This window comes from Zeugodacus cucurbitae, chromosome 5 (assembly GCF_028554725.1).
Source record: "Zeugodacus cucurbitae isolate PBARC_wt_2022May chromosome 5, idZeuCucr1.2, whole genome shotgun sequence".
Taxonomy (NCBI): Eukaryota; Metazoa; Arthropoda; class Insecta; order Diptera; family Tephritidae; genus Zeugodacus; species Zeugodacus cucurbitae.
Window position 1 is genome coordinate 2,055,124 of NC_071670.1, and position 27,829 is coordinate 2,082,952.

Here is a 27,829-nt window from a genome sequence, read left to right on the forward strand (position 1 = left end):
ATACTAAAACAACAAAAAAAAAAAAATTATGTAAACCTTGTTATTTAACAATGTTTGCGTAAGTGAAGTTGCAAAGCAAGGGATTGCAATACACCTGTTGAGCTATTTTTACACGCTGACAGGGACAAATATTTAGTTTAGTGCAAGTCATGGCAACGCACAAAGCGCTCTTATATAAATACATACATATACACATGTATTATATATATATATTTATGTAGTTCATATGTGTGTGTTTGTTTGTTTTTGTATGCACAAAAAATTTCAGTAATTAATGATGTAAATAAAAATAAGAACTGTGTGCACTTACTTACTGCATAACTGGATTGTTTTGGGAGGCGCTGGGGATGCCGCGCATGCCATTTGCACGAGCCAAATGAGCTTAAATTCTGACTGACAGCTTAAAGCGAGTGTATGTGGTTAGCGTTTAATGATGTGATGAGATATTAAATACTATTTTATTGTAAACAAATTACAAAAAATTTGAAAAAAAATTACAAAATTTTTGAAAAAAAATTTAAAAAATTTGAAAAAATTATAAAATTTAAATATTTTTTTTCTTTACATTAAATTATTAGTAAAAAAGACTGAAATTTAAATTTTAATGAATTTATTGCCACAAACTCACCACTACTTGCATTAATTACTCAGTTGACCCAGAAATTTCACTCATACGCACTGTCGTCTATCTGTGCCAATATAATGTAAGAGCCAAAACTGTCTATTTAATCCAATTTTTTTCAATGAGAAAGCTTTTTTGAGTTTAAAAATGAATGAAAATCGCTCTCATTTAGTTTATGACAGTGTTAATTCTGTATTCGTATGAAGAGTTCAATTTAAATTGAATTTCCCAATGCGCAATTCTCCACTATTGAGTCACACAGCTGCTGTCCGCTTGACAGGTTTACCAGCTGCCTTTATCACATGCAATGCCTGTATAAAGTACGAAAATAAATTTATATTAAATAAAGCATAATTTGCTTTAATTAAACAACACATTAAATTTGCATATGAAAATATATTTACTCAAATGCGTGCATATTTAAGAAGTATGAGCGATTTTTTTTACAACTTCACTAAATTTATGCGCTTAAATTAATGCATTAATGCACATTTCCGTGCACAACTTAATTGTTGAAAATGCCAGAAACGAAGGCATGTGAATGAAGCTGGTGAAATATGATAACATGTTGTTGTGATTTTGAAGCTTCACAGCGATTTTAATAAGTATAATTGATTTTACATAAATAATTTTACATAAATTATAAATTTGTTATTATTTATTATTATTGTTGTTTTCGTACAAAACTCTTTCGCAATTTACACTGCAAGCCGTTAAACGCAATACTGTGTTGGCTTAAAGTATTAATTTGCTTCTGAATATTCATAATAATAATAATAATAGTTTAGACAGCACAAACAACAAACAAAGTAGTTAATACAATTGAAAAGAAGCGATACAATAGTGACAGCTTGTCACAAACTGTCTGTATTTGATAGCTAACAATCAAATTGCTAATATTTAGCTAAAATTCGGTCAAGCGATAACGGTAAAAGCGTAGTAATTGCCTCAATGCTTGAACAATTGGCTATTTGGCGGCTTTGCGTGGCATTAACAACAAAGCAGTAAGCCAAATAATAGCCTAAAATGATAATTAAAATAAATGGAGAATTATTAAATTATTAATAATATAATTATTTAATAATAGCGGTAATTTTAGCACAAAGTATTGTTGAATTTAGAGCAAAGTATTGTTGAAAACCGAGAATTTTCAATTGATTTAGTTACATGCGTTAAATATTTTCGCTAATTTGGCTTCAAAACAAAGCAATCAGCAACAGGTGTACAGATAAAGGCGTTTCTTAATTAATTTTGTAACAACACTGTCTGTTTAACGGCACTTTTTTAGAAAAACAAACTTCTAACTGTAACACAAAATACTCAAAATGTACTAATTTTATTGGCAGTGCCTTATTTATTATACTCTAAAGTCAATATTATGTACTGGAACTACACTGCAAATTAAACATATTCAATATAATTTTTTCTATTTTTAAAAATTTTCTTTATATAACCACATTTACCTCAAAATAATGAGCGTCAATTCAAGTTAGTGACTATACTTTAAGTTAAGTTAAACACTTTGCTCTATTTGCAGTTTTTCTTATTGTTCACTATTCATTGTTTATTCATTGCTTTTATCATAACCTCAACGAGTGTTATTATTTTGCTTGCTATAGTTAATGCGCAATTACAGTGCCCGAACACTACATACTTTAATGCTATCATTAAAAAAAACAGCAACAACAACATTGTTTATTTTATGCAGATTATGCAGTTTATGCTTTAATAGCTGCTTATATATATGAAATTAATAATTTATTTATCGCACACAACGTTGTTTTGTATTTAACACTTAGCTTAAGCGCGTCTCGGCACTTTTCCCCAAATGATTTGCACACAATGTGGGCGGCACTGGCGTTTGTAGGCTTATAAAGGGTGTTTTTTAGAGTTTTAGAGCTTTTGTGTCGAATAAAAAGCAAAGAAAGTAATGAAAGTGTCAATATTTAGGCTTTAGTAGTTCTAAACTTGAATTTAGCATCCGAAACACCACAAAAGAATCACTAGCTTGGTGAAAATGAAGATTTCTAAACCTACATCCAGTGCAAGTCTTTGCTTTATAATTTATTAATAAATGTCAAACGTGCGTTTATACTTTGACAGCTGATTTGACATCATATTTGACAGCTAACCCTTTAGCAATTATCCAACCTCTCAAAACCCACCCTATACCTCGTGTATGCGCATATTTCTTAGCAATCTCTCTAATTTAACTATATTATCATGTAATCCTCCAATTTAATTGCAACAAATTAGTGCATACGATTAAAATATAATCGATATTCCACACAAAACTCATTTTCAAGCATGTGTAGCACTCTGTGTGCTTATCGCCCGAACCTATGTCACTGCCAATATGACATTCACCATTTGCTGTTGTTGGTGTTAAACATCAACTATTTATTAATTACTAGCAATCACTTTTTTGTACGACATGCTGCATTTTTTTCTACTTTTTTCTGTACGCTCGCGATCATCAGCGGCACGTGCCACAGCGCAATTTGTCGCTTCCTCGCCACTACGCCAATCATTATAGGCGTTAATACAATCCAATCGCCACATTACTTCTTACCTAATCTATTTGGTGCTCGTATATGGACCAGCACCGCCCCCGACCCGCTGACACTGGCGTTCTTTGTTTCCAATACACATACATACACACACTAACAACAAAAAATTGCAGCCGCAACTGCAATCAACGTTGTTGCTCCAAATACCAGCCAGCTTTTGTGTGCGCGCTCGCTTACAGTTTAACGACTTCGTGAGTCTGTGCAGCAAAGTTCTAAAACAAGCTTCGGCACAGTTTGGCGGGCGTTTGTTTTTTCTTGTTAGTTATTGTTATTGTTATTGTGTGTGTGTATATTTTGATTGTTTTTGATCATGCTTTGTTTGCTCAATTAACTAACCGATCCGCAATTAATTAATAAACGCTCAACATCCCTTCATCACTCGCGCCGCCCTTCATCCTGTCGAACACTTGTACGTTCGTTCGCTCGCTGTCGTTGAAATTTCCATTTCGTTTCGGCACTCGATCCGTTTCAAGAGTCACGCCGAACGCTGAGTGCTGAGTGGGTGTGCGTGTGTATGTGTGTGTGAGCTAAAAAAGTAACTGTGCTTTGGCGCTACACATGTTCCATTTCCAATTGACGTCGCTCCACACAGACACACACACACACACAGATACACAGAGAAGCAACGCGCATACGAGCACGGCATGAGATTCGTTCAGCTGCCAGTCAAACACGCAACGCACTTGTTAATATTTAAGCAACTGTCACCGATCTGAGTGAAGTATAGCGGATTCGACGCGTATCAACGCAACATCACAAGCGCCCACAGCAGCGGTCGATCGGTCACCTTAATTCGGTACGTCAAATAAGCAAAACAAAAATCAGCAAGAAGAAGTACAAAAATATAAAAAATAAAAATACAGTTTCTCCACGACGTTCTTTGCATTTGCAATTATTGGCAAATTGTTATAAAAAAACACTCAACGCGCGCACCCACAGTACGGTGCTGGAACGCGACTTGTGACAGTAGCAAAGAGACATAGAAAGAAAAGAAGGAATACTTCTAAAAGTTTCTTCACCAAACGCTTTTTGAAACATATTTTTTTGTAAGCAAGCTCGGCTCGAATGCGCGTGCGTACTGCATTCGTTGGTTTAGTGTTGTGTGTGTAAAGTGTTTGAAAACTTCATGTTTTCGTCAAGCAAGTACCACAGTAGCAATAATAACAACAACAGCAAAGTGCAATTATATTGTGATTTTACAAAGACTACACGTAGAACTAAGAAATATAAAAATTCGTTCACATAACGCTGGCTTTTCATATTCAGAAGGTGTTCTTGGCAAAATCTTTTTGAAAAAATAAAAAAAAAACTTGAACAGTTTGTCTATATATTACATTAAAATATATATAACAAATAAATACTTGCTATAAAAGTGCCATTGCCTAGTCAAATTGAAGGAGCGGCAGACAAGCGTCATAATCATTTCAATAAACACAAGCTCAAACGAAAGGTAATTGATGAAAATTTCTCACAAACGTGCATTAACGTGAAATTATTTATCAAAGAATCATCACAAGCGAAACGTGACATATGAATTGCAGAGTAGAGCAAAAATATATTCAAAAAAAATATTCAAAAAAAATATACAGCAAAAATTCAAATTTACATTTGCGGCGGTGGAGTGTGTTTTGAATGTGTTTTGAGTGTATCGAATTCCATTTAATTGCAAGTCATGTATATTTTAAATAATGCACTGAAGTTTTCTTTGAAAAATATGAAAAATAATTAGAAATATTTTTCTATCGTGTAATTTAACATTTTCTTTGATAGAACTTAATACTTTCCATACATACTTATGAATATCGGAGACATTTTCTTTCATAAAATTAAATTTTTTAATGAATATTAATATTTTGATCATGATTTATTGAATTTAATTAAATGCTTCATGCAATTCATCGAAGTTTTTCTAAAATAATATTATTTACTAATAATAATAATTCATGTCTTTCAATTCAATTCAATGCCTTCATGCAATTCTTCGTAGTTCTTCTTTTAAAACATAATTTGCAAAAAAGAAAATCGATCGTGATTTTCAATTCAATTCCATACTTTTATGCAATTTGTCATTCTTTTATTTTAAAATAACCACATTTGTAAGTTTTCAGTTTCAAATTATTCTATCTTGTGTTCGAAGAAATAATTCTATAAACAAATTTATAATTTATACATAAAAATTTATTTAATCGATGATCGAATGATGAAAGTTCATTTAGACTGAAATAGTAATTTGTATAATGACTTTCACTCCAAAATGTTTCTTAGAAAGTTCGTTAAAAACATCCCTCACCACAATTTAAACTGCCTTGGCATAGTATATTTTTACATTTAGTACTAATTGTGCGATGTGATAGCGACTAAAAGCAAAAATATAACACAAAAGTTATAAAAATAAAATTTCCAACGAATTACTATTATTAATATGGGAGAAACAATATTTTCGTAATTTTTTTTTACCTTAAGTGAGGTTCGACGCACACAATTTAACACAATTTGGTTTCAACATTTATCATTTAGCATAATTTTACATAAAATATTGTACAAATGTGAATTAATAGCTTCACAATTTAATTTTCATTTTATTTCTATTGTTGATAAACACAGAAATTATTTGACACTTTTTGTGGTTGCCACTACAAACGGTTATGCAAAATATCTATCATTTGATTATTCACCAAATAAAAGTCAACACATTATTTGCAATTAATTTAACGGAAACTATGGAGCATATGTATATTGTTTGGCGCAATACAAACATTTATAGCGTTTTCTAAGCGCTAATAAAATGGACATTAATTTAATGAACTTCTAATGAGACTTGCAATATCTTTTTTATTGTTCTAAAACTGTTTGAAGTGTTGAATTTTGGCGAAACGAGTTTTAAAAGGCAAATAAACTGCACAATTGTTGTTTTTATTAACTACTAACTAACAATTTACATACACACATACGCACACTTCTGGTATTGCGGCGCTCACCTGGCTTTATTGTCATTGAACCTGATTTTGTTAGCGTCAATTATTTGGGCAAACACTAAGCGCCATTAAAGTCAAATTGCAACTATGTGCATGTAATAGCTTGCTTGTGGTTGTTTTTGTTGTTGTTATTTTCTATCTTACACATGCATACATATGTTTTCCCGTACAAGCCAACAAGCCAGCCAGCCAACCAACAACAAATCCAAGTCCAAATGAAGGAGAACAGGAACTTGTTGGCTGCATCTAATTAGCTTTGTAGCTTTGTTTTGTTGTTGTTGCTGCTGCTGCTTTTATGATGATTACTTGCTGCATTAATATTTGCAAATGTACAAATGAAACAAAGCAATTGTTATTGTTTCTGTCACATTTGTCGCATTTTTTTTTGTGCCGTACATTTTGCTTTCAACTTTTAATTGTTATTTTTGTTGACATTTTTATTTACTGCTAAAGTTACAAATGATATTGCCACTGCTTGTTGATTGCAAAAATATTTGCTTGTAAGGCACAAGCTTTAAAGTAAGATTACGCAAGTTAGTAGCGGCAAGGGTTGAGGAAACTGTAATGAAAATAGAAAAAGCTACATTTTGTATCAAAATAATAACAACAAATAATTAATAAATGTGCTAAAAAACATTTGCCAGCATTCAGCACGCAGTTGTGCATACTAACGGTTGTACATAATTATGTATAAATGTAAATTTGCATACACCATTTTCAATGCAAACATAAATTGCAAACCGTTCGATTTCCTCATTAATCAATTGACGTTTTTTATTGCAGCATTTTCTTATTGCCAAAGTTGGCTTTAAGTCGCCTTTATTATTTTGCATTCACAAATAAGTGCACAATATTTGCTTATTTGCTTCCTTGTGGTATTGTTTCAAGCAAACAACTACGTAAACACACCACGCAAACAAATACGTAAGCATTTAAATAGCACAACACCCTGTGTGACTGACATTGTCAAATATCCATTTCACCTTGCAATCATGCAGGTGGACAGCATACATGCAGCAGCGGTAAATGCACAACAAAATATAGCAGTGAATGCAAGACATGCACCAACATGTATAAAGCAAAAATCACGCTATTTCAATTGAATCATACAAAAGCTGCTTGTGTTATTTTGAAGTGAAAGAAAATTGTCTTAACATTTTTTGTTTGTTTGTTTGCGCTTTACAATTTGTTATAAAAACAAAATAAACACATTCATGCGACATGCAGTTAAATGCATTTTCAGTTGCTTTAAGTATTTGATTTTTCCGCGTTAGTTGCACTTACAAGTAAATAATGTTGTTGTACAAATCGAAGTCAATCGAATTTGAGAGCGCATCTTCATGATTTAACAACTCAGACGCGCATTTTAAGTGCCAAAATGTAAGTGTACAAGCGTACTTGTATACAAGAGTGCTAGTAGTGCTTGTATCTTTAAAAAGTCATGTGCAACTTACGCGTTTGCTGCTACAAATTGTTTGAATTGGCAGCAACTCCACTTAATTAACAAGCAATTCAGACGCTTTTGTCATTTGAGAGACGTAATATTCTAATGTCTACTACATACATATAGCTTGTATATGAAGATTAACTTGTGTTTACACTTGAATTAGCAAAGCAACTTTTTATAGTCAATTATAAGTACTCCGATACTTGAATTTGAAGTGTTGACATCAATAAACGCTGAACATAACTTGAAGCACTTTTTAAATGTAAATAAATCCCTAAATGCGACTACTATGAGTACGTGTAATTGGGTAGTTTTTCAATTTATCACAAACATTTATATAATGCGGGCGTGTTAATACATAAACCATTATTATCTTAGTAACATTAAGCGCAATAAGCGCAAACGGCACTTTCAAGTAACTTACTTACATAAATATAGAACAAAAGTGAACTTGAAGTAAACAAAAAACAAATTGTAAAGCAGCTGAAAATGCTAAATATGCATAAATAGGTCTACACTTGTGTACAAAATATAAATTGTTAAACAATTACACACATTTTTTTCAATATAATTTTCTCGCTTAACACACGCTAAGTGTATAAATGTCACGCACAGCTAAGGTTCTGCGTTTTTTTTTTGCTTTTGATAAGCCAGTGTTGTGCGTGGCCAAGAAAATGAGATTTATCAATCGACAGCACCATACAAGTATTGTTTTTATAATATTATATATAATTTTTCAATTATACGAGTACGCTAGTAATGCAGTGACATACTTTCGCGCTACATACATACAGACGTGCTATATTTACATTTCACAGCTGATTTTGCTAAACACAGCATGCCTTTGTGGCTGCAACTATAACTAAATATATATGTGTGTGTGTGTTTGTATATACGTGTGTTATCGACAATTTAGCGCCCTCCAAGTCTGCATTTAAATATTTAAATGTGTGTAAACAGCCTATTGTATATAAATATTATAAAATATATAAAATTAATATTTGCACACATGTATTTGTATATTTATGAAAACAAATGAGCTCTAGCTACATTATCTGCAGTCACCGTTGATACTCACACACTTGCTAAGCCACATTTGCGCTGTTTGAAGTTGTTGAACTTCGCTTGATAACGCACTCATCTCATTCCCAAGCTGGTTAATATAGTATAATATTAATCAATAAAAACAAAGCGTAATCTCTTCGCTCTGTATATTGAAAGCAAATAACAGTATATATAATTTAAAACAATTTGAAAAAAAAACATATTTTTAATGTACCGATTATTTTGCGGAACCGAATACTTTTTTATTAAAGTGAAAAACTGTACATATAATTCGAAATAAAATTTAAAAAAATAAAATATACCGGTTATTTTGTGGAACCGAATACTTTTTTATATTTTATATATTTTTTATTAAATAAATACTTTTTTTTTCAAGAAAATTAAAAAAAAATCCTGAAAATATAATACGCAGACCTATTTCTGCCAGTGTTAATAACATATTCTTACAAAAATTTATAAATATTTTAAATTTCCTTCTCTCTAACCTAATTTCATTTATCTTTTCTTTGCAGACCGATAAAGTTCAATCTTCACAACTAAGGAAATTCCATCGACTATTTTTTTACAACCCGTAAATAAATAGTTGCAGAATCCCATAACGGAAAGTTTGTAAAAAACACCGTAAACCAAAACCAACGATTTTTTAAGTGATTCATATCACTTCCTCATATTTCTTTATTTAATTTTATTCGTCTCGATTCAAGCGAGAGAAAAGCCAACAAAAAACCGAACTCATAGAATGGTAGAAGGTGATTCGATTAAGAATAAAAGTGATTGTAAGTATACAAAGTGTGGTTATGAAACGTAAATTCTTTAAATCCTTTACTTTTATTTGACAATAGCTAATGCGGTAGAGTAGCATTATTTCAAAAAATACACGCAGCTTTTATTGTAAACATTAGAACGTCGCTCAGCAGCAGACATTTCGGTAGCCGCGACCTTGTATACGCGCGCTCAAATACGAATTAGCAGCTTCCACTGATAATGCCGTCTGCGTTAAAAAATACATACATATATACAAATATGTTTTCGTGATAACAACACACTACACACATGACCTTACGAAATTGATGGCACACATTTTCTAAAAATAACGAAATTTTTTACACCTCGAAAAGTCATAATTTTGCATTTTTGTTTTCAAACCGCACAAAAAAACGTGGAATGTGCACAATTTGAAAGCTTGAAGCGCGATTTATTGCGGCTTTTAGAGTTAATGAAAACAATCAATATTGAGAAATCGTAAATCTATACACATATGTCTGCTATATATTGTATATATGTATGAACAATTTCTACGCGTTTTAATCACTTATTAATCAAGACTATCTAATTGAATCGGCATCAAGGCTAGCTATACGCCAGTAGTAAAAATTATTAATCAATAGCAAGTGTCTCAAACATACATACATACATATTTATAACATATCTATAACAGTTTCACATTTAAATGATTCATATGCTGCCTGACAACAAATTTTCTTAGTAATGTCTTCAATAAAAGGCTGCTATGAATCATTTTGTTGTTAATAAGCGACTTCTGCAGCAAAGTTCGGTTAAAAAATTGTCAAAGTGAATACTAAATATTCATTTACTTAATGAATTAATAATTATAAAAAATAATGATTTTTAAAATTTCAAAATGTTCCGCACGCATTAGCTATTTTTATCACTAAAAATTAATATTTATCAAAAAATATCTATAAATTATATACACTCTTCCGATTTCAACACATTACTTACAATCTCTCTCTCTTTCTCGCTCTCTTTTTCCAGCCTATAATGTAGAGGCTGGCATCCAACCAAACTACAATAGCAGCAGAAACAACTCGATCGACAATCGTTCCATTCTACAGCCCTATTCGTTGGGCAGTGGCGGCAAAGATCCCGAATATCAATTTGCAGCAGTCAATAAGGGTTACGAGACGGACATAAGCAGCGCTGGCGGTGACAAGCATGACGTAGAAAAGGGTAGTGCGGCCGTCATTGAGGTCACCAACGGTGTCGCCATACATGGTGGCGGCAACGGCGGCGGTGGCAACAATGGCGGAGGCTCTAGCGGCGATGGTCGACGCTCCACTGGCGTACGGGCCGGTTTCGAGCAGGCCATCGAATTATGCGGCTATGGCAAATTCCATTATATCCTACTCGCAATTTGCGGTTTGGTGAGCACCAGCGAGGAAATGGACGTCATCTCAATGTCGTTCATTCTGCCATCGGCTGAATGTGATTTGGATTTGAATACGAGCACGAAGGGTTGGCTCAATTCGATCATTTTCATTGGCATGATGGTGGGCGCGTACTTCTGGGGCAGTATCGCCGATGCGGTGGGACGTAAGAAGGTGCTCATTGTGATCTCCTTCATGAATGGCTTTTGTATTGTTGCATCGTCATTTTCGCAAACCTACGAATGGTTTATGCTGTTTCGCTTTCTCAACGGTGCGGCGTAAGTAGACCACCAAAAGTCACACATATCTACTATATACATACATATACATGCATAAATAGTGAATTTGAACGCATTTTAACTCAACGGCAACAAACTTTAAATCGTCCAAAATATGAATCATTGGCATGGCGGCTGTCGCAATAGTTGTTGTAAATAAGTAAAAACGCGCCTTTGCGTTAATTAAATTAAACGCTGCTTAACGCGTCAGTAAAGTGCTTGAGTTGAGTAGGCGAACGCGCTCAATACGCCGGCAAAACACTTTCTTTGCCATCTAACGCATATTCACACACACACAGCGGAATTGCAAATATACTATATATGTACATATATATAGACAAGTGTAAATATGTATGTATGTATTTTCGCACATAATATATTTTTCATTTTCACCGTGTACGCGAGGTGTTAATGTGCTAAAACACACACACATACACATACACTTGCCGCCTGCCGCCTGCAAGCATGTTATTTGTTTATTTACACAAAACGGCAAAAAAAAACGATTTTAAAGCGCTCAATGGGAAATTAACTCGTAAACAACATTTTGAAATCATCATCAAATCGACGCTTTTATAATGTGCATTGTGCGCGAACGAACAAATCGCAATAATAATGAGTGAATATTTATAAACACATACACACACACAAACACACACACACACACTCAGAGACATGTGCACATTGCTGGCCGCTTATTAATATTTATGGCGGCAATTACTTATACAAATTAAATATAGAAAATATTTGAAAGTAAATTTATTCCGGCCAATTTGCGTGTGAGCAAAATGCAACTGGTATTTTTTCCCAATCTTTTCCCCGATTTTTTCCTTTCGTTCACACTTTGTGTGTGTGTGTGTGTGTGTGTGTGTGTGTGAAAAATGTTGCTCATACGCCGTGTCCGCACGGCAGTTCGTTGCTTCGTCAAACACTTTAGCTGCGTAAAAGCGTGCGCCAGCATGTAAATCACACGAGCCGAACGCATTTAAATGTTAATTTACAACAAATTTGTTGCATGAAACAACAACAACAAGGCGTATAATAAAGAATTACATAAAATGAATCACAGCCGTTTGCCAACGGGTCAGTTTAAATTGCAAAATTTGTTTGCAGCAGCTGTCCGGTAAAGTGTGAATGAACGTGTGAGATTTTTTCAAAATTGTTGATATTTAAAATTTTTTTTAAATCATATATTTTTTTAATTTCAATATTTTTTTAATTTCAATATTTTTTAAATTAAAATTATTTTTCTAATCAATTCATTTTGAGAACACTTTTCACATACAAATACATAAAAAATAATACATTCATCTTACTGGCTTATTTCGAAAAAATTATGCTCATCCTCGCTTTCACCACCTCTTTCAATCATTTCAAAAATGCCAAAACTTACTTCGCTTCATTTCCGCACATCCGCTGAACTCACCTCATCTACGTTAAATGTTCACACACTAATTGTTGATCCACTATTTCCATTATTTTGCAGTCTCGGCGGCAGCGGTCCGGTCATTTGGTCGTACTTCGCCGAATTCCAGCCGAAAGCGAAACGTGGCTCCATGCTGAGTTTCATGGCTGCCTTCTGGACTTTTGGTAATCTCTTTGTTGCCGGCCTGGCGTGGTTGATCATCCCCAGCGGCATTGGCTTCAAAACAGATTTAATTACATACAATTCCTGGCGTATCTTCTTGATGGTGTGTGCCCTGCCATCATTCGTTGTCGCTTTCCTACTCTTCTATCTGCCCGAATCGCCGAAATTCCTATTGACCAAGGGCAAACAGGAGAAGGCGATGGCCATCTTCCGTGGCATTTTCGTGACGAACACCCGCCGCCCGGCCGAGCAATATCCCGTTGCCGAATTGGAAATCGATGAGAAATTATTGGCTGAGATTAAGGAGAATCAGGCTGGCGTCAAGGGCAAATATAGTAAAATGATGTCGAGCATGGCCGAACATAGCAAACAACTGTTCACCTCGCCCATATTGAAATTCACACTCGTCTCGATCATTATCAATTTCACCTTCCACATCGGTTACTACGGTCTGATGATGTGGTTCCCTGAGCTATTCAATCGTTTCGAGGAATACGGTCGCGCTTTTCCCAACGAAACTGCTGGCGTTTGCACAGTCACCAACTATGTCGTCAAAAATAATATGATTGAGGAAGACACCGGCGTCTGCTCAGCGCATATACCGCAAAGCGTGTTCCAGGAGTCGTTAATTTCACTAGCTTCGGCGCTGCCAGCCAACTTGATTGCCATTTTGGGCATGGACTTGTTGGGTCGCAAATTCTTCCTTATCTTCGGCACGATGACGGCCGGTGTCTGCTCGGCTGGCATGTTCTACGTCACTAACTCGACACAGAACTTGGTCGTGACGGCTGTGTTTAGCGGTGCTATATCGGCGGCCAATGCGGCCTTGGACTGTCTCATCACCGAGGTGTTCCCAACACATTTGCGCGCTACAGGTGTGGCTATATCGATGGTGGCGGCGCGTATGGGTGGCATCATTGGTAACATTGTGATAGCTACACTTTTGGATACGTATTGCCCGGCACCGACGTTTATTGTGGCCGTCCTATTGATAGGTGGCGGTCTCATGTGTTTGATGTTGCCCAACACAACGCGTAAAGAATTGCATTAATCCAATGGAATGATAGTTCTTAAAAACGAGAAGGCAAAAGGAGGAAGAAAGGTAAAGAGAGAAGATGGAAAGTAGTAGAGGGAAAGGGAGAGAAGCAGAGAGTAGACACAAACGAGGTAAAAAATACTCGGAACTAACGAATTTCTAGAATGAATCCAGTTGAGTTGGGAACAAATGCATGTAAACATACACATAAAACCAAAAAAAAAACAAACCCAAACATGCAAACACACACATCTAAGTACTAATGTAATATCGCTTAGGAACTTGTTGTAAATTTTCTAGCCATGTAAAATATGTATGTAACTACCGATTAATATAAAAGTAAAAAGTAAAAAACTTACATAAATATGTAGTATATATACACGTAATTACCAAAAAGTGAATTAAAAGTTTCAAAGTAAACGATTATAAAAATGTAATTTCATATTTTAAATAAAACGTTTTAATTAAGATGAAAAAACGATATTTCAATTTGTGTATTAATTTATAGGGAATTATTACTAAAATCCATAGGAAACATGTTTGCATGAAAGTTTTTAATTTACAATTAATAATTTAATTTAATTTTAACAGACAAAAGGTTGGCAACCCTGCAGGAAAATACGTTAAGATGACAAATTTCGCAATTACCTTTCGTTTGATACCCATATTGCAAATTTGATAGTTCGCAAAAAATAAATGGATGGCAACTCTGCTCGAGAAAATTATTACATGAAATATTATATAACTTGGATTTCATAAATTTACAGAAATCATTTTATTGTTATTAAAATATTTGATATATAAATTAAGTGGTAAATTTTTATTTTCACAGACAAAAGTTTGGCAACCCTGCAGGAAAATACGTTAAGATGACAGATTTCGCGATTACCTTTCGTTTGATACCCATATTGCAAATTTGATAGTTCGCAAAAAATAAATAGATGGCAACCCTGTACAGAAATTTATAAAATTATCAATAAAAATATATGAGAAGAATAAATCATTAACAAAAAAATTGTGTTTTATTCATTTAACTCCACTGTTAAAAATGATGGCAACCCCACAAGCATACTTATTAAAATTAAAAAAAAATTTTAGAACCACCATTGAATTTATAGAATTAAAAATGTGTTGCAAATCGCATGTTTTTATGAAAATTGCCACTAAAATGGTTTAGTTTTCTTGTAAAAGTTTCAGAAACTGGTTTTAGTGGTTCCTCCGTGTCATTAGCCATTCATTAAGTGCCTCATATGTTCCATAAAACAAAAATTTTCATATAAAATTTTACTTTTAATGTTTACGCTAAATTGCATAATTTATTGCACAATATTCGCACTATTCTGTTGTTTAAACGAATGTTTTTGTTTGTTATACAATAGATACTAATTTTCTACTTCAATTTTATATTCTATGCACCTGCAAACGCTGGTTGATGCAACCAAATGTGTACGATTTTGGTGTTACCATATCTTTATTTGTTGAGATATTTCATTGAAATGTGTATGCTCATTTAATGTAAAAAATCATCTAGTTTCGATATTTGCAAGGTAGAACTCGAAATTCCCATGTTTTAGCCACTTTTCGCTGAAAATTTGAGATTTGCAGCACATTTTTAATTTTTAAAATTATTACGTAATTGCAATTTCAAATATTTTTCAATACGATTGTAGCGCATGCGTTTCTGCAAAATTCAAAATTTAAATCATCCAAATCCGTCCAGCCGTTCAAAAGTTATTCGCATTTTTGTGTTTCGCAGCCACCTACTGCATGCTCCTGGTCGCCTGGTGCATCGGCCAGATTTTCGCTGCAAATTGAAACGCATTTTCCCGCAGCCGACGTCGGCAGCGCCGGACAACAGCGAAACGCAAATGCTTATAACTTTTGAACCAGAGGTCCGATTTGGCTGATCTAAATTTCGAATTTTGTAGAATCGCATGGACTATAATCCTAAATAAGTGGATTCTCTGTTGGTCTTATCAGCGAATTTATAAAATTAAAAATGTGATGCAAATCGCGAATTTGCATAGAAATTACACACAAGATGCATTCGTTTGCTTAAATATGTTTCAGGAAATGGTGTCAGTAGTTACTCCGTGTCATTAGCTATCCATTGAGTACCTCACATGTTCAATAAAACAAAAAATTTCATATAAAATTTTGCTTTAAATATTTGCACTAGATTGCATAATTTATTGCACAATAAACCCAATATTATGTTGTTTGGACGACTGTTTTTTGTTTGATACACATAATTATTCACTTTATACTTCAATTTTATATTCTCCTTTTCTTCTACGCATGTGCAAATGCTGGTTGATGCACCGAAATGTGTTCGATTTAGGTGTTACCATATCTTCTTATTTTGAAATATTTTATATAACTCTAAGTGCTCATTTAAGGTAAAAAATCATCTAGTTTCTATATTTGCAAGTTAGAACTCGAAATTCCGATGTTTTAACAACTTTTTCGATGAAAGTTTGCGATTTGCAACAATTTTTTATTTTTCTAAATTCGCTGGTTATTCCTGGAATAAATCTTATTATATAGGAATATAGAGCATCCGATTCCGCAAATTTTGACATTTTTAGTTTTCCGCTATAACCACTGGTTCAAAAGTTATAAGCGTTTTTCTGTTCGGCAGCTACCTACTGCCTGCTCCTGGTCGCCTAGTAGAAATCCCAATTTTTCGCACCAAATTGAAATGCATTTTTTTGGCAGCGGCGCCGGCAGAGCGGCAGAGCTGCGCGATGGTGTTGCATATGCAAAGGGGCAAATTTGAATTAACGGAAGTTGGAAGTGGCGGGACCGGAAAATGTCATCGGACAGAAACCGGATGTGGCCCACTTCCGATCCCAACTTCCGATTTCCGGTCCCCAACTTCCGGTCTGGATCCCAAACCGGAAGTAGAGGACCGTTATTTTCCATTTCCGGTTTCCGGTCTTGGTTAACTTCCGATCCCGCCACTTCCCACTTCCGTTAATTCAAATTTGCCCCTTTGCATATGCAATACCATCACGCACCTCTGCCGCTCTGCTGGCACCGCTGCCCGAAAAATGCATTTCAATCTGGTGCGAAAAATTGGGATTTCTACTAGGCGACCAGGAGCAGGCAGTAGGTAGCTGCCGAACACAAAAACGCTTATAACTTTTGAACCAGTGGTTATAGCGGAAAACTAAAAATGTCAAAATTTGCGGAATCGGATGCTCTATATTCCTATATAATAAGATTTATTCCAGGAAGAACCAGCGATTTTAGAGAAATAAAAAATTGTTGCAAATCGCAAACTTTCAGCGAAAAATTGATTAAAACACCGGAATTTCGAGTTCTAGCTTGCAAATTTAGAAACTACATGATGTTTTACCTTAAATGAGCATATAAAGTTATATGAAACATCTCAAAAGTGGAAGATATGGTAACACCGATATTGAACACTTTTGGGTGCATCAACCAGCGTTTGCACATGCGTATAATAAAAGGAGAATATAAAAATGAAGTAGAAAGTGAATAATTACTGCCTGGCATACAAAAGCATTCGTTCCAACAACAAAATATTGCGTATATTGTGCAATAAATTACGTTATTTAGTGTAAACATTAAAAGTGAAATATTATATGAAAAATGTTGTTTTATTGAACATCATATTGAACCAATGACACGGAGTAACTACTAAAACCTTTTTCTGAAACTTTTACAAACAATTAATCCAATTTGTGACTGATTTCTATAAAAACATGCGATTTGCAACAGATTTTTAATTCTATAAATTCGCTGGTAATTTGAATATGTGCAACCGACGGCAACTTCCTGTTTGGGATTCCAACTTGCTCGCTATTTCTTTGTAAACTCTTTTAAAAAAAAAATCAGAAAAACCCCAACCAACCAAATAAACGCTGTAGAGTAAAAAAGCAGTTGTTTATGTTTGTTTTTTATATATTTTATTATTTTTTTTTGTTTTGCAGTTTTCATTATTTGTCTGTTTATCTGTTTTGTTCGACTTTACACGCTTTGATGTTTTTGCTGCTTTAATTAAACAATTTTTTAATAACTATTTACACAATGTTTAAAGCATCGAAGACCATTATAATGAATTTATTTTTATTATATTATATATATTTTATTTTCTAAATTTTGCAAATTCAAATGTTTTTCTTTTACCATTTGTTTTTATTTATGTTTCGCATTATCATTATGTATGCATGTAATACACTGAAAAGAATGGGATTGTTTAACTAGCATGATTTGTGGTGCATATCAATTGATTTGGGGCGTTTGACTCTACAAGCTAAGGGCGATGGCTAAATGGGCGCAATGCTGTTGTTGTTGTAACACAACATTTCTTTCTTTTTATAAACATAATGTTTTTTATATGCTATTTTAAACAATAGTTGCATTCGCAAAACTTTAACTACATGTCTTTGTCTGTACGAGCGCGAAATTACGGGATGAAGTTGATGACTTTGCTGAAAAATACACGTGAGCAAGCAGTTGGTATGTATATACGAGCAGCCAACACACATAAAATGCAATAAAACGAACAAAAAACAACAAATTTGAAAAATATACTTGCAAGAGTTTTGGAAATTTGTGACGAAAAATATACATACTTCGAAAAAGAAAATTCGAGCGTAATATATTAAAAATTATTACAAAAATAAAATATTTGTTTCAAAAAAACTGCGCTTAACCAAATTTTGTTTTTTTTGGATATTTCGACAATTTAAATGTTTCTTCATTACTTTTTTTTCAAATCCTACACGCACACAATTGAAATTTGAATTTTTCGCACAAATTATTAATTACTTTTCTCAAATCATAATTTCGCACAAATTTCCAATAACACAAAACGAAAAAATAGAATTTTTTACATAAAAATTTTATAAACTATCACTTCCAATTTCTTATAATTTTTTAATTAAATTAAATTTTTAATTTTTCACTTAATAATTTTTATGCTTCTTTTAAGCGCTGCTTCGCTGCTAACTGAATGCACGCTATGCCGACAAGACGTAACAGCTGCATATATGTAGATTTTCAGAAAAACTGTTTGAAACACATTTTAAACAAATAAATTATTTTCTTTAACATGAAATCAATAATTATAAACAAATTGCGCTGGCTGCACAGTTATGCATTGACCTCACAGAGTGCAGCTATGAAATTTCACATTTTTTCTTTAGATATAGCTATATATTAGTTATAGGGCCTGCAATTTGTTGACAATATTATAACCGTTTGCTTTGTATTTTTGCCGGTAGTTTTTTTTTATTTATTTTATTTGAAATTTAATTTTTTTATTTTTTAAATATTTATTTTGTTTATGTGGGTGTTCGCTATTTATATGTGTGTATGTATGCGTTTTTTTTTCTTTTTTTATATATAGTTCTGCAGTTTCATATAACTATTTATTATATAACTATATTTTGTTTTGTTTTTGTTGTTGTTTTTTGCTTGCTAAAATATTTTCATCATCTTGCATTTCGTCTATACATAATAATAATGTGTTTTGTTGTTGTATTGCATTTAAACAATTTCAAATAACTGCTAATGTTATGTATTATATATATTTTTGTTTTTGTTTTTTGTTTTGCTTTTAATTGTGGACTCTGTGTTTTTTGATTTTACTTATTTTGTTTATCATTTCTTTCGTTTTCGCTTTTGTTTATTTTTTTTTGTTCTAAATTAAATTTCTTTAGTTTCCAACACTACTGCCTGCATGCCAATTTGCGCACTTGACACCGCTACTATTTAGTTACAATTTTTTTAGTTTAATTTTAAATATAGAAATTTCCAAAAGTTTTCTCAAAAATGTTTTTTTATCTACTGCTCTTTTTGGTTGTTGTTGTTGCTGTTGCTGCTAAATGAGCGTCTAAAATTTGCTTAGTAAATTTGTATTGTTTCTCATATGTTTGTTTTGTTGTTGTTGTTGCTGAGTGAAAATAATGTGTGTGCGACGGGGTTTTGGTTTAAAATTGCGATTTTATACACTACAAAATAAGGCTCAACATAAAAAAAAAATAATAATTATAATGACAATTATATGAGAAAAACTTAACATTTCTTTGCGTTCATCTTCATTTAAATTAAAATTAAAGTTAAAAATAAAAAAAAATATTAATATTAATTGTAATAAGAACATAAAACAATTACAAATTTGTTTGCTTCCAACTTCTAAAAACATTCATGTTACATAACACAAAAACTTGGTTGACAATGCTACATCAAGCGGCGTGGGCATATCACCGATACGAACGCTTTTTCAACGAACGCATGCACTGAAACACTATAATAACATTCGTATCTTTTTGTTGGATTTTCGAAATTTGTTGTAATGTAGTTTTTTTCTTGTTTTTCTTTTTTAACGATTTCTTTGCCGCACGCATGAAAAATGAATATTTACATTTTTGCTTTCTACAAAATCCGCATTGGTAACTTAACTACATATTATGCGCTTGCATATACATTTTGTGTAGTTGTTGTTGTGTATAATTTTCCATTGTTGCTCTTTACATACATAGATAAGTGTTGTTGTTGGATTTAAAAACGCCACTCGTAACGCTAATTTGCTTAATAAAAAAACAATTTCAAGTATGAATCCGCTTGAAAACAGCACAAGCGCGGCAAACCGAAAACAAAACAAAAACAACAAATGCTTGTAGTAAGAAGCAGCGTTCAGGCTTCTGGTGTGGAGTAGTAAGTGGTGTTGTGTGTGTGTTGTGTTGGTATGTATTTAAGTGTGCTGTTGGCTTTGGAGCGTGACTGCGTGACCTTTTCCCAATAAACTCGACGCATTTCTGTGTTTTTTTCCACTTCAAATTGCACCCGAAATGCAGTAGCTGCTGCGGGCGTTGCTCACCTGCCTATTTAGTGCTAGCACTAACACTTCACATGTACATACATTCAGTTATATACATACGTAATTGTATTGGTTTTAGTGTTTTCTTTCTGTATTAGCTAGTATTTGTTGGTTTTGCTTATTTTCATTTTTTCTACTTTTTTTGTGGGAAATTTCCTGTTTTTTGCGTAATTCACTTATTACAATTTCATAATAATAATTTTGCAACTTAAGACTTCGTAAAGCAGTATTATTTGCATTATTCACTTGCCGCCGTTTGTTGTTGGTTTTGTAAAATATTTCGCGTCGCGCTGCACTCATCATACACATAATTGGTTAAACACACACGTACACACACATATTTATGTAGCATTGGCTCACTTGGCTTCATACACTACTCCTGCCACTTCCGCTTTTTATTGCCACATCCTTGTTACACAGTTGCAGCATTGTGGGCGGTTGCGCTTTGCTTGTTTTCGGTTTCGTTTTTTTTTAGGTTTTTTTTCATGCATTTTCATTCGTTAAACACTGGTGACATCATTGTAACTGTTCTCAAGTTGCTGCTACTGCATGCGTTTTGCTTTGCTCTCGGCGCTCTATTGTTTATTATGAATGAAAATTATGTTTTTGTTGGTGCTTTTTAATCATCCATCCAGGATTCGCGTCATTCTGTATACTCCCACCAGTCCTTCTCGTAGCCTTCATGCACATGATCCAGCAGCACCTTGCGACGTTTCTCGCAATATCTGTTGGAACAGGCGTCAAATTTTTTTTATTGATTGAAAAAAGTTAATGAAAATCATTAATCTGCCACTCACCTATATTTATCCTGCACTTTTTGTTTAATATCAGCCAAATTCTCTGAAGTTATATCACGTTCCAAGTACTCAGACAATTTCTCTGTTGCCGACTCCAAGTCCTTTTGATTATCCTCAAAGATCATTGACTGATTGTTCTTCTTCAGATAGTAGGCAAACACGTAGGTGTACATGAGTGTTTGGCGGCACTGGCAGAGTATGTCTACGGCCTTTTTCAAGAATTGCACCTGCGTAATGTGGAAAATAATGATTACTTATTTATTAAATATTTTCATAACAAAAACACGTGTGTTACACACTTCAATCCAAGACATATTGTGTTGTTGCATCTCCTCCATTTTATGTTTGACGGCCGCATACAGTTTGTTCTCAAATTTCAGCGACTGCATGTGATTCATATAGCGATTGTAGTAATGCAAGTACCTACGGCAAACAGAAAAGCATAATTAAATAAATTAAATATTATTAAATAATTAAAATTCCAACCAAAGCCGCACCTTGCCAACGAGGAGCGCAACTTCTCCTGTGCATCACGCGCCGCTTTCGCCTCGTCCTCATCGTAGCGATTGCAATTGTACCACGACGAACCGTGTGGCTCCCACGAACCCAGACACACCCAACAGAAATCATGTTTGCAATTTTGATTTTTGCACACCATATGGTTGCAGCCGCCATCCTTTTCGATCGTCACATTACACTTTGGACACTCTTTGGTGTTAGCCGCTATCCAATTGGATGTCTCCGAATCGTCATCGCATTTTTTGATCCACTTTTTCAGCCAACAACATTTGACGGGATCATGCCAATTTTCACCGCATGCAAAGCAAAAGACATGCCCGCATTTGCAACTGACGGGGCGTGCATCACCGTACGACACTTTAATTGCATTCGTACAGTCAACGGACGGACACCAGCGTAATAGCTGATTGCATTCGACAAAACTGTTGGTGATCAATTGTTGGTATTTCACTTTGACACGCGGATCCACGAGTTTGGTGACGGTTACGTCGTCGACTAAAATATCACAGCCATGTGCGGCGCACGAGATGGATTGACCGAGACCTTCGGTGACGATCTTTGTGGTTAAATACTCACGCCAACAGCCCAAGCAAAAACGATGGCCACACTCCAGACCCGTCATGCTCTGCAACATGGTTTAATGCAAATGCAAAATGATAAATTGAATTTTAATGAAAAAGACAGAATATGGATTTCACTTACATCTGGCGACAGCAGAGAGAAACAAATTTCGCATTCCTCCACTGGATTTTTGGACAACTGCGAATATGAATTGGTGAAGCAATTAATTAAAATTCAAAATGTTGCAATTGCGCTCAATACATACCTTATGTCGACTTGGATTGGTGGATTTGTTGAATGGATTGATGACATGTGCGCCCTTGAAGAACTCCTCTGTATTGCCATCGAAATATTTCTCTAGCAGCTTCTCCTTATCCCATTTGTAGTGATTTAGCAGTATGCGGATTATTGTGGGCGGCAGCTGGAGAGTTAAATAAGAAAAACATTTAACACATGTAAAATAATATATTTGTCACTATTTAAGGTGGTGGTTATAAATAAATAGGTGTGTAACCTGGTTATCGATTGTACAATCGATTATTTGGCTGTCAATTTTCAATGTCATGTTATGCAATTAAAATGCATTCATCTATAAAAAAATTGCAAGAAAAGTGAAAAATTGGCAAAAAGGGCTAAATTGACGTCAACGCTCAACTATTTATAGCGAAGAGCCGTACCAACTGCTGTACCAACTAGAAACTACAAATATATGCTTGTCATTGCAAAAATCTGTGCAAGCACAAATGTGTATTGGCGTATATACATACATATTAACGCGCATATGCACAATAACTCTCAACAGAAATGCAACAAAATATTTTTGTTTGTAAACAAACGAAACTTTCGTTGTGAGAAAGGGCAAAAGCAAGCTTGCAATTTATCAATAAAATATTGTTAGTGAAATTTAAGAAAACATGAAATTTCCAACATCGCGTGTTGACAACAAAAGTTTGTAATTGCAATATATTCGTTTTTTTTTTTAACTACACTATTAAGAAAGCGCTCATATATACAGAATTTTGCTAAATAGGTCAACAGAAAGGGTGTGTGTGTGTGTGTATGTGTCTGTTATACATTCTGTAAATGCACTTGGCTGACACATTTGGAAATCACTTTGTTTCGTGTTACCCCTACTGCTTGCTGTAAGCAAAAAATTTGCGCTTGTGTGGGTGGATAATGGAAATGGAGCACATGCCTGTACATGCAAACGTTTGTTTGCATATTAAGGTATGCCTGCCATTCGGATGCATCTGTTTTTAGGAAGTGTGTGTTTAGAGGATGCAAAAGCGAAAGCCATTGTTATATCATCATCCCAGTAAAAGCACATTGAAATTGGCAACCTTCAACGTGAAGGTCGTAAATATGCAAGTGTTGAAGCTTTTGTAAGACTGTTTGGGTTACCAGCTGCTACAGATCATCGCTAGGCTTGATAAATACTGATGACAATCTTTAAAGAATTTGCCATGAAATATGTAAAAAATTTAATAACCAAAATATACTACAACCAAAAAATAGCAAGCATATTTGTACTCGAAATATACAGCAATGGCCATGAAGAACAAATAAGCAGATAACAGTTGGCAAACACTTCAAAAAATACAAAAAAAATCTCTTGAGCGTTTCACTAGAGCACAAAACTGGCATAAAAAGCTGTATCTAAAATTTAATAAACATTTCTTTTCGTTTCGTTTTAAACAATTAACAAAAATCTGTACATTGAACTCTGAAAAAAAGCACCTGATATTTGCGCGATAAGAAAAATAAATAGAAAAGAAAATATTGACAGTAAACAAATATTGAAACACTTGCACTTCATAACCACAGATTTTTATAGCTTATTTAAGGCTACTGATTTATATGCCCCTAGCTGTTAACGATTTTACGATTACGAATAAAAATTGCAAATTTAGGTTATTACCTTGAGCACATTGTTGACCTCATCGATTATTTCTCGCTGATGCAGTACAATTTCATCTGTGGATAGCACTTCATATTGATACTCCTCGGTTTCCATTTGGCGATCATGTGAGGAGGGTATATCCACTTCCATACCGAAATCTTCATCACCCTCATCGCCTGATGATACATTGCCGGAATCAACATTCTCCATCTCATAAGAATCCTCATCCGACTCCATATTATTGTTTTAGCAGTATTCTTGTTATTTGCCGACTTATTTATTGTTTTTGTTTTGCTTTTTTGCTTCAGCAGCAATTAGGCACAGCTTGGCTGATGACGACGATCTTAACAGTTGGCGGTTTTAAGTGCACCACAAACAGCGAATTGTCTGTTGTGTTTGGTTTAGCTGCAAACAAGAGTTAAGCCTGCAAATAGTGTTGTTCAAATAGTCAAGCTTTTTCAATTCAAGTCATATACACAGAAAATACGTTTATTTGTATATTTCAGTTTTGCTTGGTGACTAATCAACGTTTACTTATTCCACTGCTCACTTTTGCACTGCTTTCTTCATAGGTTTGCAGTAACCAATATGTTAATCACGTATATATACGTCACTATTAGCACCTTCGCTGGCACCGCAGCATACGACTCCGTGTATTATGTACTCCGTGCTGTGCCTACCTCCCCAATTCACCCACACGAGGCTTTGTATTTTCGTATGTGGCGTTCAGTGGCACACACTCACACACACTTCGCGTCGTTTTAGCCAAAGGGGGCAGCGCAGAGTTGAGAAAACAATGTCGTTGGCGCTGATCGACTTTGTCTCCTGGTTTTAGCTTTGGCAACGACCGTGACAAGCACACCAGCCACAATGTTGCAGCGCGGTTGTCACTCTTGCAATGATTTCTTTATTTTGCGGTCAAGTTAATTGTAGTTGTCGAGCGACTTTTCCAAGTTTTTTGGCGTTTGCTTTGCTTCTTTGCTGCGTACCACAATAGGAATATTTCCTCGCTATTGTTGGGAAAACTTTCAATACACACGCCTTCTTTGTAATTCGCTCGTCTTTATAAGCAAAAATTTTAGTTCTAGTTAGGGGAAAATGAGAAAAAATCTGAATTAAAATGATTTGAAAATTTTGTGCACACAAAAAATTTTTTCCCAATTCTTTGAGATAATCAAAAAATCAGAAAAAAGAAGCAGAGCAAAGACAATACAAAAATTGATGTGAAGGGAAAAAAGTTCAAGGCTACTGTGTGTGAGTGTTGTTGTTATTCAGTTCGTTTTTTATACGTGTACTTCATTCGTTTGAATGCTTTTTACAAATGATTTTTTTTTTCTTTTGGAAATATTATTTTGATACACAAAATTCAGATTAATAGCTTTCACGTTTTTATATAAAATTATAAAAAAAAACACTTAAAATTCAACACATTGCAACAATGAACTGCACTACTTTTTCAATTATATATAGTGATTATGCACACCACCAAAAAAACAACAACAAAATGTATTTTTTGCATCGTTCGCGAACGGATGAATTCAGTGAACAATTTTATGACCAGCACAAAGGCAATCAACGAAAAACCTGAGGAAAATGAAAACAAAATATACATCAAATAAACAGAGATAACAGCAAGCGAGCCTATACAAAAACAAGCTATTTATTTCGCTTCCGCTTTGTAAATAGTTGGGTGGTTAGAAGAATGCAACTACTTATTAGGAAATTACTGAATGTCAAATTGGAAATAGTTGCCATATGTATAGGCGCAACGAGATGCCAGAGCGCACGGAAATATAAAATAAAAGTTGAAATAATTAGGCGGTCTGGCAAGTCAATTGAAAATCTAATTTGAACATATGTATATGTATGCGTATGGTTGTCAAATTTAACACACTTTGTTGTTTTTTTTGTTGCCTCGTAGATGCTGCTATTGACTTTATTTTTTGGTGTCATTAAACTTTTTTGACCGCATTTATTTACTATTGTTGAATTGCGACCTTATCACACGAATGATTTGTTAAACTTCGAATTGTCAACTGCGCACATCTAGCGAGCACAACGCATTTCTTCGTCTTCGTTTTAAACAAATTTAAGTCGCACACACCCAAACACTAATTACAAAAACGTAATTATGAATTTTCTACAATTTACAACCGAACCGAACGACGGAACATTGCAGCACTGCACTCGCATTAAACTTCGTATAATTTCTTTGTCCGCTGTCTACGGGAATGCAGTCTTCGCACTGTTTTTGTTTCCCTACTTCTTAGTTAGGCTGGCTACCATTGCACTACAATCTTTGTTGGTATTTTTTTTTTACTTTTCTGTTACGATTGCCACAAAATAAGACCCACCAAACACATGCATATACGTCAGCGCTACGAATTGGCCCAGAGCTTTGACTTAAATGCGCAACAGCAATAATTACATATTTTCTTTCCAAATGCACCTTTGCACAATAGCATAATTGTTGTACCTAAAATTATTCACTTGATATTTATAACTTTTTGGTATTTTATTCCAAACTTTTCGCACGGATAATACAATACATATACACGTATTAGGGAAATAATTTACACCAAATAACACAGCAATCAAACTGCGTAAACTTCAAATCACAGTTAAGTAGTTATACTCAATATATACTAACATTTATATTTTTTCCACAATTAATTTACTGCAATGAATTTATTTTACAAATATACTAAATTTCCACACTTTATTACTGCAATCCATTTAAAACACAGCAACGAAATGAAAATGTCAGTCCAATACACACACGCACGCCCAATGGCAAATCAGAAAATTGGTGCGACTGCTTTGTCTGACTTTTTCAATTACCTGCAGCACATTCTTTGCAAGTTAAAAGAGGATGACACAAGTGCATTGCATAGGGTTGCCAAGCCATTGCTTTTGAACAGCTTATACAAAACATGTACTAATTGCTTTGTGCTTCTATTAAATGGATGAATGTGCGAAAAAAAGACGAAACGCGCTACTAGTGGCAATAAATGCAGAGTTGCATATCTTGTAAAGAGCGTGTTCAAGCAGTGGTGAATTTCGTATATGCCAAAATGCACAACCGTTTTTGCTGGGATTATATGTTGAGGTAATTTCGCCATACTGATATATATATAATCCAATAAGATCAGTGCTGATCGGATGAAATTTAAAAAAATGAGACCATGCGTTGATAACAGCTGATGATGACGTACATTCACCAAAATGGTATAGAAATTCGTATTGTTATTTTTGTATTGTTTATAAGAAATTTTAAAAAATATCAAAGCAATAATAAATAATAAGGAATTAAATTAAAAATATTAAGAAAAATATATAAATAAATTTGAGTACAAAAATATAATAATAAATAATATTATATTAAATTTTTTAAACTTTTGAGTGTAACGAAACGAACAAACAACTCAGTTAGACTAATTGAGACAAAAT

General features: G+C 34.0%; 2 protein-coding genes and 1 long non-coding RNA gene across 7 annotated transcripts in view; 1 reads left to right on the plus strand and 2 right to left on the minus strand.

Moving 5' to 3' along the window:
- Positions 1 to 986, minus strand: part of LOC128922103 (uncharacterized) — a 23,991-nt gene extending 23,005 nt beyond the window's left edge. The window contains exon 1 of the long non-coding RNA XR_008471368.1: positions 629 to 986. This is a non-coding gene — a long non-coding RNA (uncharacterized LOC128922103). The remainder of the gene's footprint in view (positions 1 to 628) is intronic.
- Positions 1 to 14,232, plus strand: part of Sv2c_0 (synaptic vesicle glycoprotein 2B) — an 18,440-nt gene extending 4,208 nt beyond the window's left edge. Inside the window, exons 1-4 of one of the 3 annotated variants that reach the window (XM_011178744.3) lie at positions 3,831 to 3,988; positions 9,192 to 9,455; positions 10,456 to 11,125; positions 12,612 to 14,232. In XM_011178744.3, coding sequence (XP_011177046.1) covers positions 9,419 to 9,455; positions 10,456 to 11,125; positions 12,612 to 13,764 — 1,860 coding nt within the window. In that variant the 5' untranslated portion in view covers positions 3,831 to 3,988; positions 9,192 to 9,418 and the 3' untranslated portion in view covers positions 13,765 to 14,232. The other 2 variants (XM_011178743.3, XM_011178742.3) reach the window with 2 other exon arrangements.
- Positions 14,233 to 19,248: 5,016 nt separating this feature from the next.
- LOC105208740 (E3 ubiquitin-protein ligase ariadne-1) lies at positions 19,249 to 27,197 on the minus strand. 3 transcript variants are annotated; one of them, XM_054231627.1, is made up of 9 exons: positions 27,030 to 27,197; positions 24,867 to 25,463; positions 24,398 to 24,803; positions 22,745 to 22,900; positions 22,621 to 22,677; positions 21,897 to 22,543; positions 21,699 to 21,822; positions 21,400 to 21,626; positions 19,249 to 21,327 (listed from the first exon to the last, which is right to left on the minus strand). In XM_054231627.1, the coding sequence occupies exons 3-9, from the start codon at positions 24,614 to 24,616 to the stop codon at positions 21,246 to 21,248; spliced, it is 1,512 nt and encodes a 503-aa protein (XP_054087602.1). In that variant the 5' UTR covers positions 24,617 to 24,803; positions 24,867 to 25,463; positions 27,030 to 27,197; the 3' UTR covers positions 19,249 to 21,245. The 3 variants fall into 3 exon arrangements, with proteins under 3 accessions (XP_054087602.1, XP_028893793.1, XP_054087601.1); XM_029037960.2 differs by lacking the exon at positions 24,867 to 25,463; XM_054231626.1 differs by lacking the exon at positions 27,030 to 27,197 and adding an exon at positions 25,809 to 25,957 and having other exon boundaries at positions 24,398 to 25,463.
- Positions 27,198 to 27,829: the final 632 nt, after the last annotated feature.

Excerpts from the sequence above, each read along its gene's own strand:
- LOC105208740 (XM_029037960.2), bottom strand. The coding sequence starts at position 24,616 with ATGGAGTCGGATGAGGATTCTTATGAGATGGAGAATGTTGATTCCGGC. Across the intron at positions 22,678-22,744 it reads CCAATCCAAGTCGACATAAG|TTGTCCAAAAATCCAGTGGA; the intron begins GTATGTATTGAG and ends TCATATTCGCAG. Across the intron at positions 22,544-22,620 it reads TCTCTCTGCTGTCGCCAGAT|AGCATGACGGGTCTGGAGTG; the intron begins GTAAGTGAAATC and ends ACCATGTTGCAG.